Source organism: Carassius carassius, chromosome 2, assembly GCF_963082965.1.
Source record: "Carassius carassius chromosome 2, fCarCar2.1, whole genome shotgun sequence".
Lineage (NCBI taxonomy): Eukaryota > Metazoa > Chordata > Actinopteri > Cypriniformes > Cyprinidae > Carassius > Carassius carassius.
Window position 1 is genome coordinate 41244401 of NC_081756.1, and position 14448 is coordinate 41258848.

General features: G+C 38.3%; 1 protein-coding gene across 2 annotated transcripts in view; it reads left to right on the forward strand.

The window, feature by feature from the left end:
* The window catches only part of LOC132109694 (ankyrin repeat domain-containing protein 11-like), a 166460-nt gene that overhangs the window by 142374 nt on the left and 9638 nt on the right, over positions 1-14448 (forward strand). The window contains exons 4-8 of one of the 2 annotated variants that reach the window (XM_059515980.1): positions 49-187; positions 12273-12446; positions 13689-13889; positions 14038-14180; positions 14267-14414. In XM_059515980.1, the coding sequence (XP_059371963.1) occupies positions 49-187; positions 12273-12446; positions 13689-13889; positions 14038-14180; positions 14267-14414 (805 nt within the window). Of the gene's footprint in view, positions 1-48; positions 188-218; positions 352-12272; positions 12447-13688; positions 13890-14037; positions 14181-14266; positions 14415-14448 lie in introns of those variants that run through there. The other variant, XM_059515989.1, reaches the window with a different exon arrangement.

Below are 14448 nucleotides of genomic sequence, written 5' to 3' on the forward strand. Positions count from 1 at the left end.
TATGCAGTTTCCTACTAAACTTACTCTTTTTTTTTTATGTTCCCCTAGGATAAAGACAAAGGCTTGTCAAACAAGACTCCTAAATTGGACCACAGCGATGGTGTCAAAGAGATGAAAGAGAAAGCTCCTAAGAGGAAGCTGCCCTTCACTGTCGGAGCCAATGGGGATCAGAAAGATTCTGACTCGGGTAAGGGGGCGGGGCCAGCTCATAGCACAGAACTCTGGGTAACAGGAAGTGTGTGAGTGTTTGTGTGTAGGCTGCTGCTGTTGTTTTTCTTCAGTAATGTGTCCCGCAATGACAGACATTAGTCCAGTAATTGGAAGTGTGTTGGATATGACACACGGAGAAGGGTGAGATATCATACTTTGTTTTATTTATAGGGATCTTTTGATGTAAATCAGCCTGAATCATTGTCATTTTTGTTCAAGTACTTCATTTGATCCTAACTGAATGTGGGAGTTTATGGTAAGCTGCACATTTATGTTGCAATTTGGCTATTTTCTCCATTTGTTGTTGTGTTTTTAGCTTGTGTGGGGTTAGTGGTTTGAATGTATTTTAAGTTGTGTGGTTTGTTTTACGGCTGTTATTTCTGCATGCTTTTGCAGTCGAGGCGCAAGCCTCTCTGTAACCTTTTAGCAAGCTGTTGGCAGAACCCCCCTCTCTTCTGAGACGTGGCTGTAAGGCGTGAAATCTTGCCCATTTTCTCTCTCCTCAGACAATGCCTGAAGTGCTCATTGTAATGCTAATAGGGGGTGTGGTCACATTCATTCTTTGATTGGCCTGTCTCTATCTTGGTCTCTCTTTCTCGGTCCATTCCCAAAACTTATTTTGCTCTAAACACTGAAGTACTGCTTTTGCTTTGGTTTTATCTATTAATAACTAATCCATTGAATATTTCTTTAGTTTTTATATTCAGTTTTTCATCAGAGATTCAAATCCTCACTTTTAGGCCATACAATGGCAGCTACAGTCTCCTTGAAGGTACCTTGGATTTTGTTGCATGTTTTTATGCTGCATCATTGTCTGTTCCTGTTGGAATCCGTCCAACTATCGGCTGTGCTACACCGCATGCACCCATACTGGGACTTTTCTCTCCATGGTCTCCTCCCCCAGTTGGAAGGTTTCCAGTACAGGACTAGTTAGATCTTCGTTCCATTACTGCATTGAGCTCACACAAACACCCTTTCGGCTGCTGCTGATTGTTGGACGTAGTGTTGTCACGGTACCAAAATTTCAGTATTCGGTACCGATACCAGTGAAAATCCACGGTTCTAGGTACCAATTTCGGTACCAAAGCAAAACACAAAAATATGCTAATTAAAAAAAAACTTTTTAGCACTAAAAATAAAACCAATGCCATTCTTTATACTTATTTACAATTGTGTTTAAAGTTTTTCTACAAGTTATATAATTATGAAAAACAGTAAACAAGTTTCACCCAAATTTAATTTGTCTTTTAATTTATGAAATTTAAACACATTTTATTTCTGGTAAATAAAGGGGATTTTCTATTAAAATTAAAACATGTAAGAAATATTGTGGTTTATTTCTTTAAAAAATAAAGTTTTATAAATTTTTTATATTTTTATATTTTTTTATATTATTTTTTATAAACTCAACAGTAGTAGCAGTATCACATACATTTGACTAAATAATAGTAATATTTCTAGCACAATGCCTTTATGTAAAAATTTACTTTTAGACCTAATGAATGCAGATTTGTCATTTTAACAGAACTTAAAACTGGTGGTGATGCTTAAGATATTTTTGGTCATTGATGGTTTCTGTAAAAAAAATAGTAATAGATCATATTAATTATTATTCATATTAATTATTATTAAAAGATAATACTACTACTAATTCTACTATCATACTAATGTATATCCAATGCACTATGAATTGATGAGCTGCTGGGTTCATGAATATTAATCACGTTGTCTGCGTTCGGTCAAACTGATTTGCTGAAATCAAAACAGGGACGGTACTAAATCAGCGCCAGCCAATGCAATTGCCATTTGTGCATTAGCTCCGCCCACTACCGGAGAAACCGGTATGTCTTCTGCTTGTTCAAAAATGAATATGAATAATTCTAAATGAACTCCATTACAGGAAAAGACAATAAATAATAGTTTACATATAGCGTGTCGATTCAGCGTGGTAAGACTCTCTCTCTCTCTCTCTCTTTTGCATGTGTGAGAAACTGAAAAGATCGCTTGATGGAGAGAGAACTCTGAAGCTCAGATGCTGAAATTAATGCAAGCGTCATGCGCTTCAGTCTATGTAGTAAACAAACCCGCACGTCTCTGTCATTCATTAATTCACACAGAGACGCGCAGAACACAGATTCATATTTCAATCAACATTTGCGGCTTAACATTTACAGATACTGGTCCATATGGAGATTTGATTTGATTAATTTATGCTAACTTTGACAAATTCCATGACTGTCCATATTAAAATGTAAGTTTCATTTTCATGACTGGATTTTGAGATTCCGTCCTAATTTTCTGCTTCGCGGAAATCATAGCGCTGAACCGGGTTTCAATGGGACCTCGGTACTACCGGCACTTAAAGAAACATGGTACCGTCACATTTACATTTTTTAGTACCGACTTGGTACCGAAGTACCGGGTCTTTTGACAATACTAGTTGGACGCACATTTAATGTTTTACTGCAGTGGAAGCTTTTTAATTATGTACATCTGCAAAGTGGTGTTTGAAAGCAGTGCCTGTCAGTTGTCATAGTCGTGAAACATGAATGAAATTGGCTTACGGTCTTTAATTCTCAACTTTTAACAGTATTGCAATTATTCCATAATTACATATCATCAGAAAAGATATCACAAAATCGCTGTTTTTAAGTATCTCCTAGCCCTAGAGGATGGTGCAGATGGAGACAGAGTGTTGGTTATTAGGCTGTAATAAATTGAAGTCGATTCCCCACAGAAAGCAAACCTAAGAATATCATGAGTACAGCAGAGATGGTGACTTGGATGTGCAGATTATGAAGTTTCGGGTTATACTAATAAGCTATTAATTGTTTTATGAACAATAACTGATGTTATTATAAATCTAAATTAAAATTTTACATTTTAAATTTATGCATTTTAGCAGACGCTTTTATCCAAAGCGACTTACAGTGCATTCAGGCTATCAATTTTTACATATCATATCATGTGTTCCCGGGGAATCGAACCCCCAACCTACCAATTGAGCTACATGATGTTAAATCTAGGATGTTCTGTTTGTTTTTAAAATGACCAAACTTAGTTTTTCATTTGCATTAATTGAAAACTTAAATTTAAAATGTATGTTTTGATTTCAGTGTAGACTACAGGAGCACTGAGCAGCATAGAGCGCCCTCTGGCGGCTGTAGACGGCAATGTTTTCTCTTGGTTCATTTCCCTTAGTTCATGTAAAATTAATAGTGATGCACCGAAATGAAAATTCTGCGCCGAAACCGAAAATTTAGGATGCACTTGGCCGAAAACCGAAACTGAAGCCGAAAATGGCTTCTTTTAAAAACGTATATATATAGCTTGGATTTAATGGATCTGAATTGAAAAATCACAATATAATAATCAAACTTTTATTAACAGTTACATAACAAAACATAAAATATTTTTTTACAATAAATATAAATAATAATTATTCTTCAAGTTTTATGTTCCATCAAATAAAATAGTTTTTTTTAAAATTGTGCAAAAAAATCCACAATTTTGGAGATTTTTGCAGAACAAATGTTACATATTGCAACTTTGGTGTCCTCTCGTATAGGGCTGTCACTTTTGTGAAAAAAAAAATCCTGTTCGATTTTTGAGACATAGGCAAAGTGTTCATTGAATCGTTAGTAAATTGCCTATATTTGGCGTTGATCCATTTTTCAACGCATAATATAGGCAAATCCACCGACAACTAAACAGGCATTAGGGCGAACGTAAAGAGGGCGCTTGAGACGCGCACAAGTCAGCAATGTGGACTGCCATAACATCAATGAAAAACATTACTGAAGGCTACATTGATATTATGCACTAATAGGCTCTGTGTGTGTGTGTGTGTGTGTGTGTGTGTGTGTGTGTGTGTGTGTGTGTGTGTGTGTGTGTCGGAAACTGCAGTTGCTGTGTGACGCGCGTTCGCTGCGAGCGTATAGTGACGAGCTGGACGCACTCCGAGAGAAGGCCGTTAAAATCGATTCCCTGTTTTCGTTTTCGAAACTTGTGTTGGTTGGTCCGATCGATTGTGCAGCTTTTGTCGCACCTGACTATAAGTCGCAGGACCAGCCAAACTATGAAAAAAAAGTGCGACTTATAGTCCGGAAAATACGGTTATAGTATTGTTTATCGTAAAATTGTTGAAAAAATAGCCAACCGTTATCATGTTCCTGGCACAGCGAGTAAAAAGTTATGTTGCTTATATTGGGTGTAACTGTGTATCAAAGCCGAAGCCGAGGTAAAATGGAGCCAGCTTCACTGTGTCACCGAGGGTGTTTCCTGTCCTCCATTTTCTGGAAGATTTGAAATAGATAATTTATCTAGCTGATATTTTTACATCTCTCTCTCTGCATCTCTCTCTTGGGCTCTCTGTGAATTCTGCATTCAGGGAGATTGCAGAAACCGTCTGTGCCTCTTAGCTCTAGTGTAAGAGCAACCCACAAGGCCCAAGGGCACTCAGGATACTTCCATCGTTCTCTCTCTCAATCTCACGGTCTTCCTGCCTCCATCTTCTGTGTTTACTCATTGCCTCTGCTGTGCTTTCTCAGCCCGCAGACATTGGGTAGCGCTGCATTATTTAGTGCCACTGCTCGGAAGAGCCTTTTGCTTGTTGCAATGCATTTAGCATGCAAACAATAATGCATTTTCAGAGGATATTACAAACACTGAATAGCTTATGAGGTGCTTTTTTGGGATACACACTGAATTGTTGGAGAACTTTGGGAACGCGGGCTATAGCAGACGGTGGACATGAGCTGTGGAGGGAGAATGTTGTGGATAAGGGTGAAGGGAGTGGGTTGGCTGATAAGAGACAGTAATATTTGCTGCTCCACTGCTGCCCACGCCTTGCTAACGCTGGCAGGCATGTGCACTGGTAAACTTGCACACACGATTGGTCTCTGGCTAATATGCACACACTCGCATTCAGAATGTGTCTGCTTCCTGTAGGCAGAGAGAAGAGATTCGCTGCTGTCCAACAGATCGGACCAGTGATGGTTTTTGGCCTTCATACGACCAAGCTATGGAGCATTACTCATATTCCTGAAGGGAGGAATGTTTTTGTAGTATTTCATTTTCTGTCATCCACTGCTCTTATGAATTATTCACTATTGTGATTTCACCGTACATCAGGGTTTCCGCGGGTCTTTAAAAGTCTTAAATTTAGTTGTATCAAATTTAAGGCCTTAAAAAGTCTTAAATTGTACAGTAAAGTCTTAATTATGATTTCAAGTGGTCTTAAGTTTGGGGACGGAATAGACATGGCTTAATGTGATGATTAAACTTCAAAAGGCTAATGTTATGATTTCACTGAATAAACATGAGTGCTGCACTTTCAAAGTCCGGTGCTGTGTGTTCTGCTGTTACCAGGGAAACGGTTATATTCTACCTAGGGATTTCAACGATTAATCGGTGATCGATTGGTTGTCGATAAGAGATGCAATCGATTAAGGCTGTTGATGGTCGGTTAACCGATTTAATGTTGGGCTACATGTGGCTCATGCGCAGAACACGTACGAGCGGCTGTGAGTGACCGTGACTGTATATAAATGCATCATCATTAATTCACAAAGTACTAATTAAGCTTTTAATGTGATTTCAACTTTAAAAGTACATTAAAATAGAAACAACACAAAAGTTCTTCAACATCAAAAGCAATAGAATTGTTGTAACTAAGTCATTTCATCGGATAACTGCACTGTGCAGGGCTGCGGGACACAGTGACAGGATAGATTTATTCATTCCTACAACTTGTTAATTCGTTCCTCCGATATTAATTTGTGGCAATTGTTCATGTTTCATTAATTTTGTTCCTTAGATAACCCATGGTTTAGCTGAAATAAGGGAACAAATTAAATCGAACAAATTCTTAATTCATGAAATCTTTAATTTCCCTTCCCATGTTTACCACACACAGTAAGAGATGCCATTAAAAGTGAAAGATAATAAACCTGCGAAATTACAGGCTTAGACTGAAGATTTAGGAAAAGAAAAAATGCCTAAATGTTATTGAATTTGTGGAAATTCGTGACCAACCGGCAAACCAGAACAAATCTTCTGTTTTTATAGCGAGTGCGCACAAATGAAAGTAAACACTTTTGCGAAAAATATTTTTTAATTTTTTCTTATGTCTCAGCTGTTTCGATCGCACTGGAGCCTGGTGCACACGTAGCCTATATTCTAGCGATTCAAACTTACACCGCAGTCTGTTCATTTTCAAAATGAAATACAGACAACTAAACATTTAAAAGGTTACACTAGTCAGGTTAAATAGACCGTAGTATACCGGTCCACTCTGCTATTATGCTAATGACGTTTTTGCTCATATGAAGAGGGTGATCTTTTCCATCTATGTGCGAATGTGTGTTAAGTACAAGCATAGTTTACATTATAAATAATAGTTTAACATTCAAATACATTGCGAATATGGAAACATTTGGATTTGTGCTGAATGAGACATGAGCAATAACCTCCAAATAAATTTAGCCAAAGCTGCCCGCGCTTGCTCGTCGTCCTCTGCACGCATGCACTGTCACGGTCTAATGCACTGTATGCCAGATTTTTTTAAACAAAAATGCCATATTGTCAGTATGCAAAAATTCAAAATCTGACATTTTCTAGAACAGAAAATGCATCCAGCAGGATCAGATTAATGTGAGCAACAGTGTTTTGCTGCAGCAGCGCTGATGAAAGCAGTTCACATACTGCGCGGCGCAGTCACACGTGTGCCACAGTTACGCTGCCTTCACACTGGCAGTTGAAATCAGCTCCGATACGGCAGCGAAACGACCGGAAGTCATTCATTTTCTATGGAGATTCGCAGACCGCATGCGTATGGGTCTGAACCAGGTGCGAACGAGTGTGGTGCGAAAAAAATCGTGTCCGTTGGCCATCCGGATGCATTCAAAAAATTGAACTCTTGCGAAAGGCTACGGACGGTTCCTATCCGACAATTCCAGCGGAAGTTGGCGTTGCTATGGTACTGATAAACAAACCTGAATTCTTAACTTTTAATAAAATAAATAATGATTTTATAACGACAAGTTGTCATGTCAATTTTTCATTTTAATGATTTTATAACGTAATTTATGCAGTTAATACAATTAAATAATTAAATATTAAAATATTGTACAATTCAATGTTGTGGCCATTTTCCCGCTCATTCACATAGAGCCAGAAAATTATATTATGGCTAATCGTAGACTTGTCAATGCTCTTGCTGTTGCTCTCCTATACTGGAGAAGCAAGCAAAAAAAAAAGAGATCCATGTGGGTAAAATACTACCTGGCAGAGAGGTATCAGTACGGGGAGTTTCACCGCCTGGTGGGTGAGCTGCGTCTGAACAACGGTGAGGATTTCAGGGTATCGCGCTGTCAGCCTTTCCAACCTTTCCGCCATTTTTGTTCTACTCGGTTCCGAGGCTTCCGACACTTTTCACCTTTGTGTACGACGTCCACTGGGGGCGTATTGCGTATTACGGAGCTGATTTCAACTGCCAGTGTGAAGGCGGCGTTACACTTAATAATAATTTTATTTTAAATGCCATATTGTCGGTTTAAAACATTTCAATTCTGTTTTAAAATACAACAACGAGCACCACAAAACTATTTAAAGAGGCACGTTCAGCAGTCTCTGTGCTAGCATTTTATTCAGACTAAAACCCCTTTAATTCAAGTGAGAAAGCGTGTGTGTGTGTGTGTGTGTGTGGCTTTTGCACATCCTGTCATGCCGGTGACTGCGTACATGCAATACGCATGTTTTGCAGCATTATGGTTAACGATTAATTGATTGTTAATTTAAACAATGATCGTTCATGGAAATAATCGAAATTTGACATCCCTAATTCTACCAAACGCTCCACAAGCTGAATGAAAACGATTGAGCATTTTGAATAAAACTGTTGTTTTGTTCATAGTTCAGACCAATGCGAAAATCCACCTATGTTTTTACCCTGCAAACACGCAGAGCTTTACATGTTAACTTGTGGATCGATAAGAAGACACTGCATTAAAAAAATCTAAACAGTATAGGGCTGTGCGATGTGGTCTGCGAATCCTGCAAATCCCCGATTTGATATTATCCAGTATATCGCAAAAAGCAAACAAAATGCTTACAGAGTGCGTGAATATGTTACGTGATGAAGTCTAGTAGGTTAGACTAGTGCGCGTGCCTGTGCATTTATAGGGCGTTCTTTCACTGCATGAATCAGTCTATTAAAATGCATTTAGAATTATCACTCACTTCAAGATATGGGGCAGAAAATGTATGTATTTATGCAATTCCATATAGTTAATATCACACGAAGAGTGCTGCTTTTTTTCTCCAAAAGTCAGCAAGATTGCAAATGTGGCATTGATTTTATACAACAGTTCAGTAAACAATGAGTTAATATTAAGAGATATACGTTTTAGACACCATATTTCCTGTTTTTGTATTATTTCTTCAACAAACATCATTCCAAACACAGTCACAGCGCTGAACAACTCAACGGCGTTTCATTTCTGAATGAATCGCCCATGTAAATGATTCAGTTCAAACGCAATGACTCACTTAACAGTGACTTGTTGCCACCTACTGGCAGTTTTAATTTCACATTTCAGGTACCTTTTCATTTTTAAAATAATTTCAAACATCAGTTTTCAATGTTTTATGTTTAAAATATCAAAACATTATTTATGTATTAGAAGTTAAAGTATTCCATGTCCCTGCATTAAACAGTGTGTAAATGCATCTAAGTGACACTTCTAATGCCGCTTCTGTGTTTCCTGTGTTTTGGAAATGCTAAATTTCTATTCTTGCTGTGAACTTACCACACAGAAGATGAAGAATATAAAAAAATTTAGGAGCCATTTGTTAGCACAATTAGAGAAAAGATATCAGCACAATAACCCACTCTATAGCAAAATATAATCTAATTACCGTTATATGATCGAGATATCATTTTTTGTTTATTGCATACCCCTAATATATTTTATCATAATAATTGTTAAAATAAATATAATTAATGCTTTTTACTCATCAATTTTCTTAAAAATGGTTTAAAGGCTGAAATGTAAAGTTTAGCATTTAATAAAGTTTTGTTTTTGTGAAAACTTGTATCTGTGTAAGTTGTAATTATGCATTTTACAGTTTAATATGGTACTATAGACATTGCCCAACCCCACTCATATGGTATTTATTTGTGCAGATTTTAAAAAGGTCTTAAATTTGAGCTTAAAAATCCTGCAGAAACCCTGGTGTGTGTGTGTGTGTGAGAGAGAGAGAGAGAGAGAGAGAGAGAGAGAGAGAGAGATCTGGTGGTGCCTGAACTTTGTCTGCATCTGTTTTGCCTGGGTTTTATTACCACATCTCCCACCGGTGCTGCTGTCCTTGCGTTCTGAAGAGGTGAAGTGTGGACTGCGTTCACCCTTCCTCTGTGTTTTGTGTTTGAGAGACTTGGTTAAGGAGTCTGATGCATTAACATTCTACATTTTCTCTGAGAAGAGCCCTCAAGTGCTCTGTGGATGACTGACTTCATCATTGTGGCTGATGAAACCAATCCCTTCACTCATACTGTCCTTTCATCTGCTGTGCATAAAGTATTGAGACAACATCCTGCGGGCACTTCCTGTCTCTACTGCCTTCATTTCCTGTTTTCTATGGGCAGCTCGCAGAGTTTCTGCCTTACAGTTTTGCTGATTGACTGGGGATCCATGTGTAATGTTGGGATCTTATGAGGGGTGCTTAATAAGGCAGGCAACACTGTTAATATTGCTATTATCAATATTGGTATTTTCTACAATATCTTAACAATAATAAGTCTTAAACTTCAGTGCGTAGAACCGTGTCTGCTCCACATATGAATAATGTAGAGAGATGAGTAAAGAGTTGTGCTAGTTTTACTTTTGCTTTTCTAAATAAGTTGATTTTGTCAGAGGGCTCTTGACTTGTCAGTAATAAACCACCCTATCAACAACATATTTGCTTCATATACTTGCACGTTTACAACTGGAAATTTCCCTCGTCTATTAGGCTGTTGCCCCGTAACCCTCTATCCCTGACCTAGATTCCCTTCAGCCATCAGTCTCAGAGGACACACAGTAAGCAGCTCACTCACATCATATTAAGAAATCCTACACTAGTCAAACTGTGTCGATTGCACATTTTGAGCTGATCAGATTAGACCTACAAACCTCACATCTAACCAGCTCTTCTTGTTTTGGTTGTTTATAAAAAAATATAATAATAATATAAAATAAACTAGTTATGCCACTTCCATTACAGGAAGAAGGCAACTTTAATAAATAAAAATAAACAAATAAAATAAACGCTTTATGTTGGTGATTTGTGCTGCTAGTGTATCTGCCTCTGTGAAACTGGTGTGTTAAACTCTTCTGTGTTTTATGGTAATACATTGTTTTTAAGTGTTTTTAAATACTACTGAATGATTTGGAGCAGCAGACTCCCTCACCCTGCTGTCTAAAGGGGTCTGTTTTAAAACCTGCATTTTTTCCCAAGTGCTTTACTTTCAGTGCTCACAGTGTTTGTTATTCAGTGCAACAACAGTCGATCTCTCTTAGTGACAGATGTCACACAATTGTTGTGTAAACAGCTTTTTTGGTCAAAATTTTGTTTGCAGTGTAAATGGGGTGATTTGGTGAAATGTGATTTCATTATTTTTGTTGTTCACTTCTGGTGATATATATATATATATATATATATATATATAATTTATTTTTGACATTGTCATAAGCAGTATGACAGTATATACTGTTATACTGTTTATACCCACAATATTTCTGCATTATATTAAGCACTGATACCAGACTTAGAATACATTTATGAACCTTGTATTTTTTTTGGTTTTCAAGTTGAGAGAGAAAATAAATAATAATAATAATAAAAAAAATTACAGTTTCTTGATTGAAAAATAGAAAAGTATTACTGCATATAACAAGTAAAACATTTTGCAGACACAAATTTGCTAAATTTAATTAAAGTACAGCAAATTGGGACCGATGAATCCATCAGAATACTGTGATAATGTGATTATCTCAGCTGAGTCTATTTTAGAGGACTAAAAGTGCAAAGCACTGCATTAGCTACCTTCATCCATCTGTTATAAACATGTTTAGACTGCTTCTGATGTTCTTGCTCTTCAAGGTTTGAATCACAGGAACGTGACAGCAAGTGTGTGTGTGTGTGTGTGTGTGTGTGTGTGTGTGTTCAAGAGGTTGGGGTACATCAGCCCAAAACAGTGAAGAATAATTCCTGGAAAGATCTTTGTTACTGGAAGCATATGTGTCTGGCTTCCTCTCTTTATAAATTATATTTGTGGCCTAGAGAAAATCACTATGTTGGGAACAACAAGCTAGTTTTAAAATCTTCCATAGATTAAACAAGACCAAAAATCTAGGTGACAGGATTGTTGTATCTCATTGGGTTTTTATTTGTGTTAAAGGCAGAGGAATGTGTGTGTGTCATTGTAGGCATGTTTGTACAGTTGTGGGTCTTACAGTAGAAACTGGCAAACACAAAGATGGCTCTCCCACTGTAAGTCGATAACGCCGGTGAGACGACTAAAGAACTGGACGGCTGTATTGTATGGCAGATATGTTGACACTGACATACTGAGAATAATTGATGGGTGTTTCTGAAAGAGCACCTGCTTTTGTCCCAACGCAGCGGTGACCTTGCCTCAGCCACACTGAAATGTGAACACCGGCCATTTTGTAATCAGTGACAGACTGCCAAGTCATAGCTTTAAAGAAACACACGTACACACGTGCTAGAATGGCAATGTAGGACCCCTGCCTCCCCATGTGGCTTTTGGGTAATTTCACACTATGGCTGCTGCCACCAACAGGCTTTCACATGGGCCAAGCAGCTGGGAATTGACCCAAGGTTTCACTTGACCTTCAAGTCATTAAAGATGGCATACATGGGAATGCATAATAACTTGTGCTGGCTTACTTAGTTGGAGTATGACGGTCATGAAACTAAGTAGTAGCGGGTATTGTGTCTGTTCACAAGTGTGTATAAGGCTGGTTTGTGGATTAATATGCCCATTTTCTCCTCAACAGAAAAACAAGGTCCAGAGCGGAAGCGCATTAAAAAAGAGCCCACTAACACCAGGAAGTCAGGCTTGCCATTTGGGATGGGCATGCCAGGGATCCGGGCCGGGTACCCCCTCTCAGAGCGGCAGCAGGTGGCTCTTCTCATGCAGATGACGGCGGAGGAGTCCATAAACAGTCCAGGTGCGTATTTGTCATGGGTGCTACGTCTCCGGGGCCGTGAGCAGGAGGGGGCCCAGTGGTTTCAGTAGCTTCCACTGTCCCTGCTGCACTTCCATGCTGTTCTTCATTTAAACTCACACCACAGCACTTAATTAGAATTCAATTAAACAAGATAACCCTCATCAATTTCCACTACTTCAGTGAAATGAGCCTATGCAGTCTTAATCCACTGTTGTTCATCAACCCTCCAGGACTGTTGATAGAGCTTCAAGAGACTTGGTTGTACTGTTTCAATATGAATTGTTCAGATTCAGACTTGATTGAATTGGCTCAAGTGGTTTTGCATTCTAATGTTGGAGCTTGGAAAAAAATAAAACCATGCATTACATTTATTTCAAAGGTCTATTGACAGTTTTATTTTTCTGAGCTAGACTGTTTGTTTGTTTTTCTATAAAGTTCATTACTTCTCGATTATGCATGTCTCTATTACATTTCTGAAATGTAGCTCTTTCTCTTCAAATGCAAATTCAAATTTTCCAAAACAAAGAACTACAGCAAACGCCTCTAACTCCACCCCTGCACCGCACTTTTGTATGCTAGCTATTGTTGTGCACACACTTAAGCATGTTCTGTATGTAAGTGTCTGAAAATTAGTGTAGCTATATGTAGCTATGTCTTCCCTGTGGTCAATAATAAATTACCTCATTTACAAACTGAATAGTTTGACGATTTAATGGGCAATTTCGTTATTGACAATATCACACAAATACAAGATGTGAAAAGCTGTATTACAAACCGTGTAATGCAGGCAGGCAGTCATTTGCAATGTTTGTTGTGTAAGACTGCCACCTTGAGGTCAGAGCAAACAAGACTCACTCATTTGCTTATACCAAGTCAGCTGTTCTCAACCTTTTTGGCTACATGTCCCTCCATCGTTAAAAAGGGTATTTGAAGCCCCTCCTCCTACCTCCTATTTAGGTTAATATGATTCCTCTTATACTTCAGGTAAAATGTTTTTAGAAACCATACTATTTTTCACCATCCGATTGATTTGAGTTAATTTTTTGTTCTTGTTTGTGATTACTGGATAAGGATTTTTAGGAATATTTATACTCACAACAAGCATAATTATTTTTATTATAGAAATTACCAAGAAGTTACCATGCTATCTTGTGCCCCCCTTAGAATGTTGCCGAGACCTAGCCCCCTGGTTGAGAACCACTTCCATAAATAATTGCTGTTAATACTGATGTTTTTGTTCAGACACCACACCAAAGCATCAGTCGCAGTCAAATCTGGGTCAGAAGGGAACACCAAACTCTGCCTCGAAAACCAAAGACAAAGTTAACAAGCGGAATGAGAGGGGTGAGACGCGGCTGCACCGGGCAGCCATACGTGGGGAGGCACGCCGGATAAAGGAGCTCATCAACGAGGGAGCGGACGTGAATGTAAAAGACTTTGCAGGTAAAGGCAGGCATCACAAATCACCTGACTTCCACCTTAATATTGTAACATTCCGTTTATATTAAATGAGAAATTAAGTGATTACTGTCGCAGTCTGGTTAAAATGGTGATGAGCAAACATTTAATAGTGACATGCTCTTTATTTTAGGCTGGACCGCACTGCATGAGGCGTGTAACAGAGGGTATTACGATGTGGCCAAGCAGCTGCTGGCAGCCGGGGCTGAGGTTAACACCAAGGGCCTGGATGACGACACGCCTCTACATGATGCGTCTAACAATGGCCATCTTAAAGTAAGTACCTTAGAACAGACATTCCAAGTTAAGGTGTATTTTTTAATTTTTTAATTGGCATTGACAACCATATTCTGGTTTTATAGGTTGTGAAGCTGCTGTTACGATATGGAGGGGATCCTTCTCAAAGCAACAGAAGAGGAGAGACTCCGTTAAAAGTGGCAAATTCGAAAACAACGCTTAATCTGTTGCTGGGAAAAGGCACTTACACCTCCAGTGAGGAGAGTTCCTTAGGTGTGTTATCATGAAGTTGTGTGAATAATTCCAG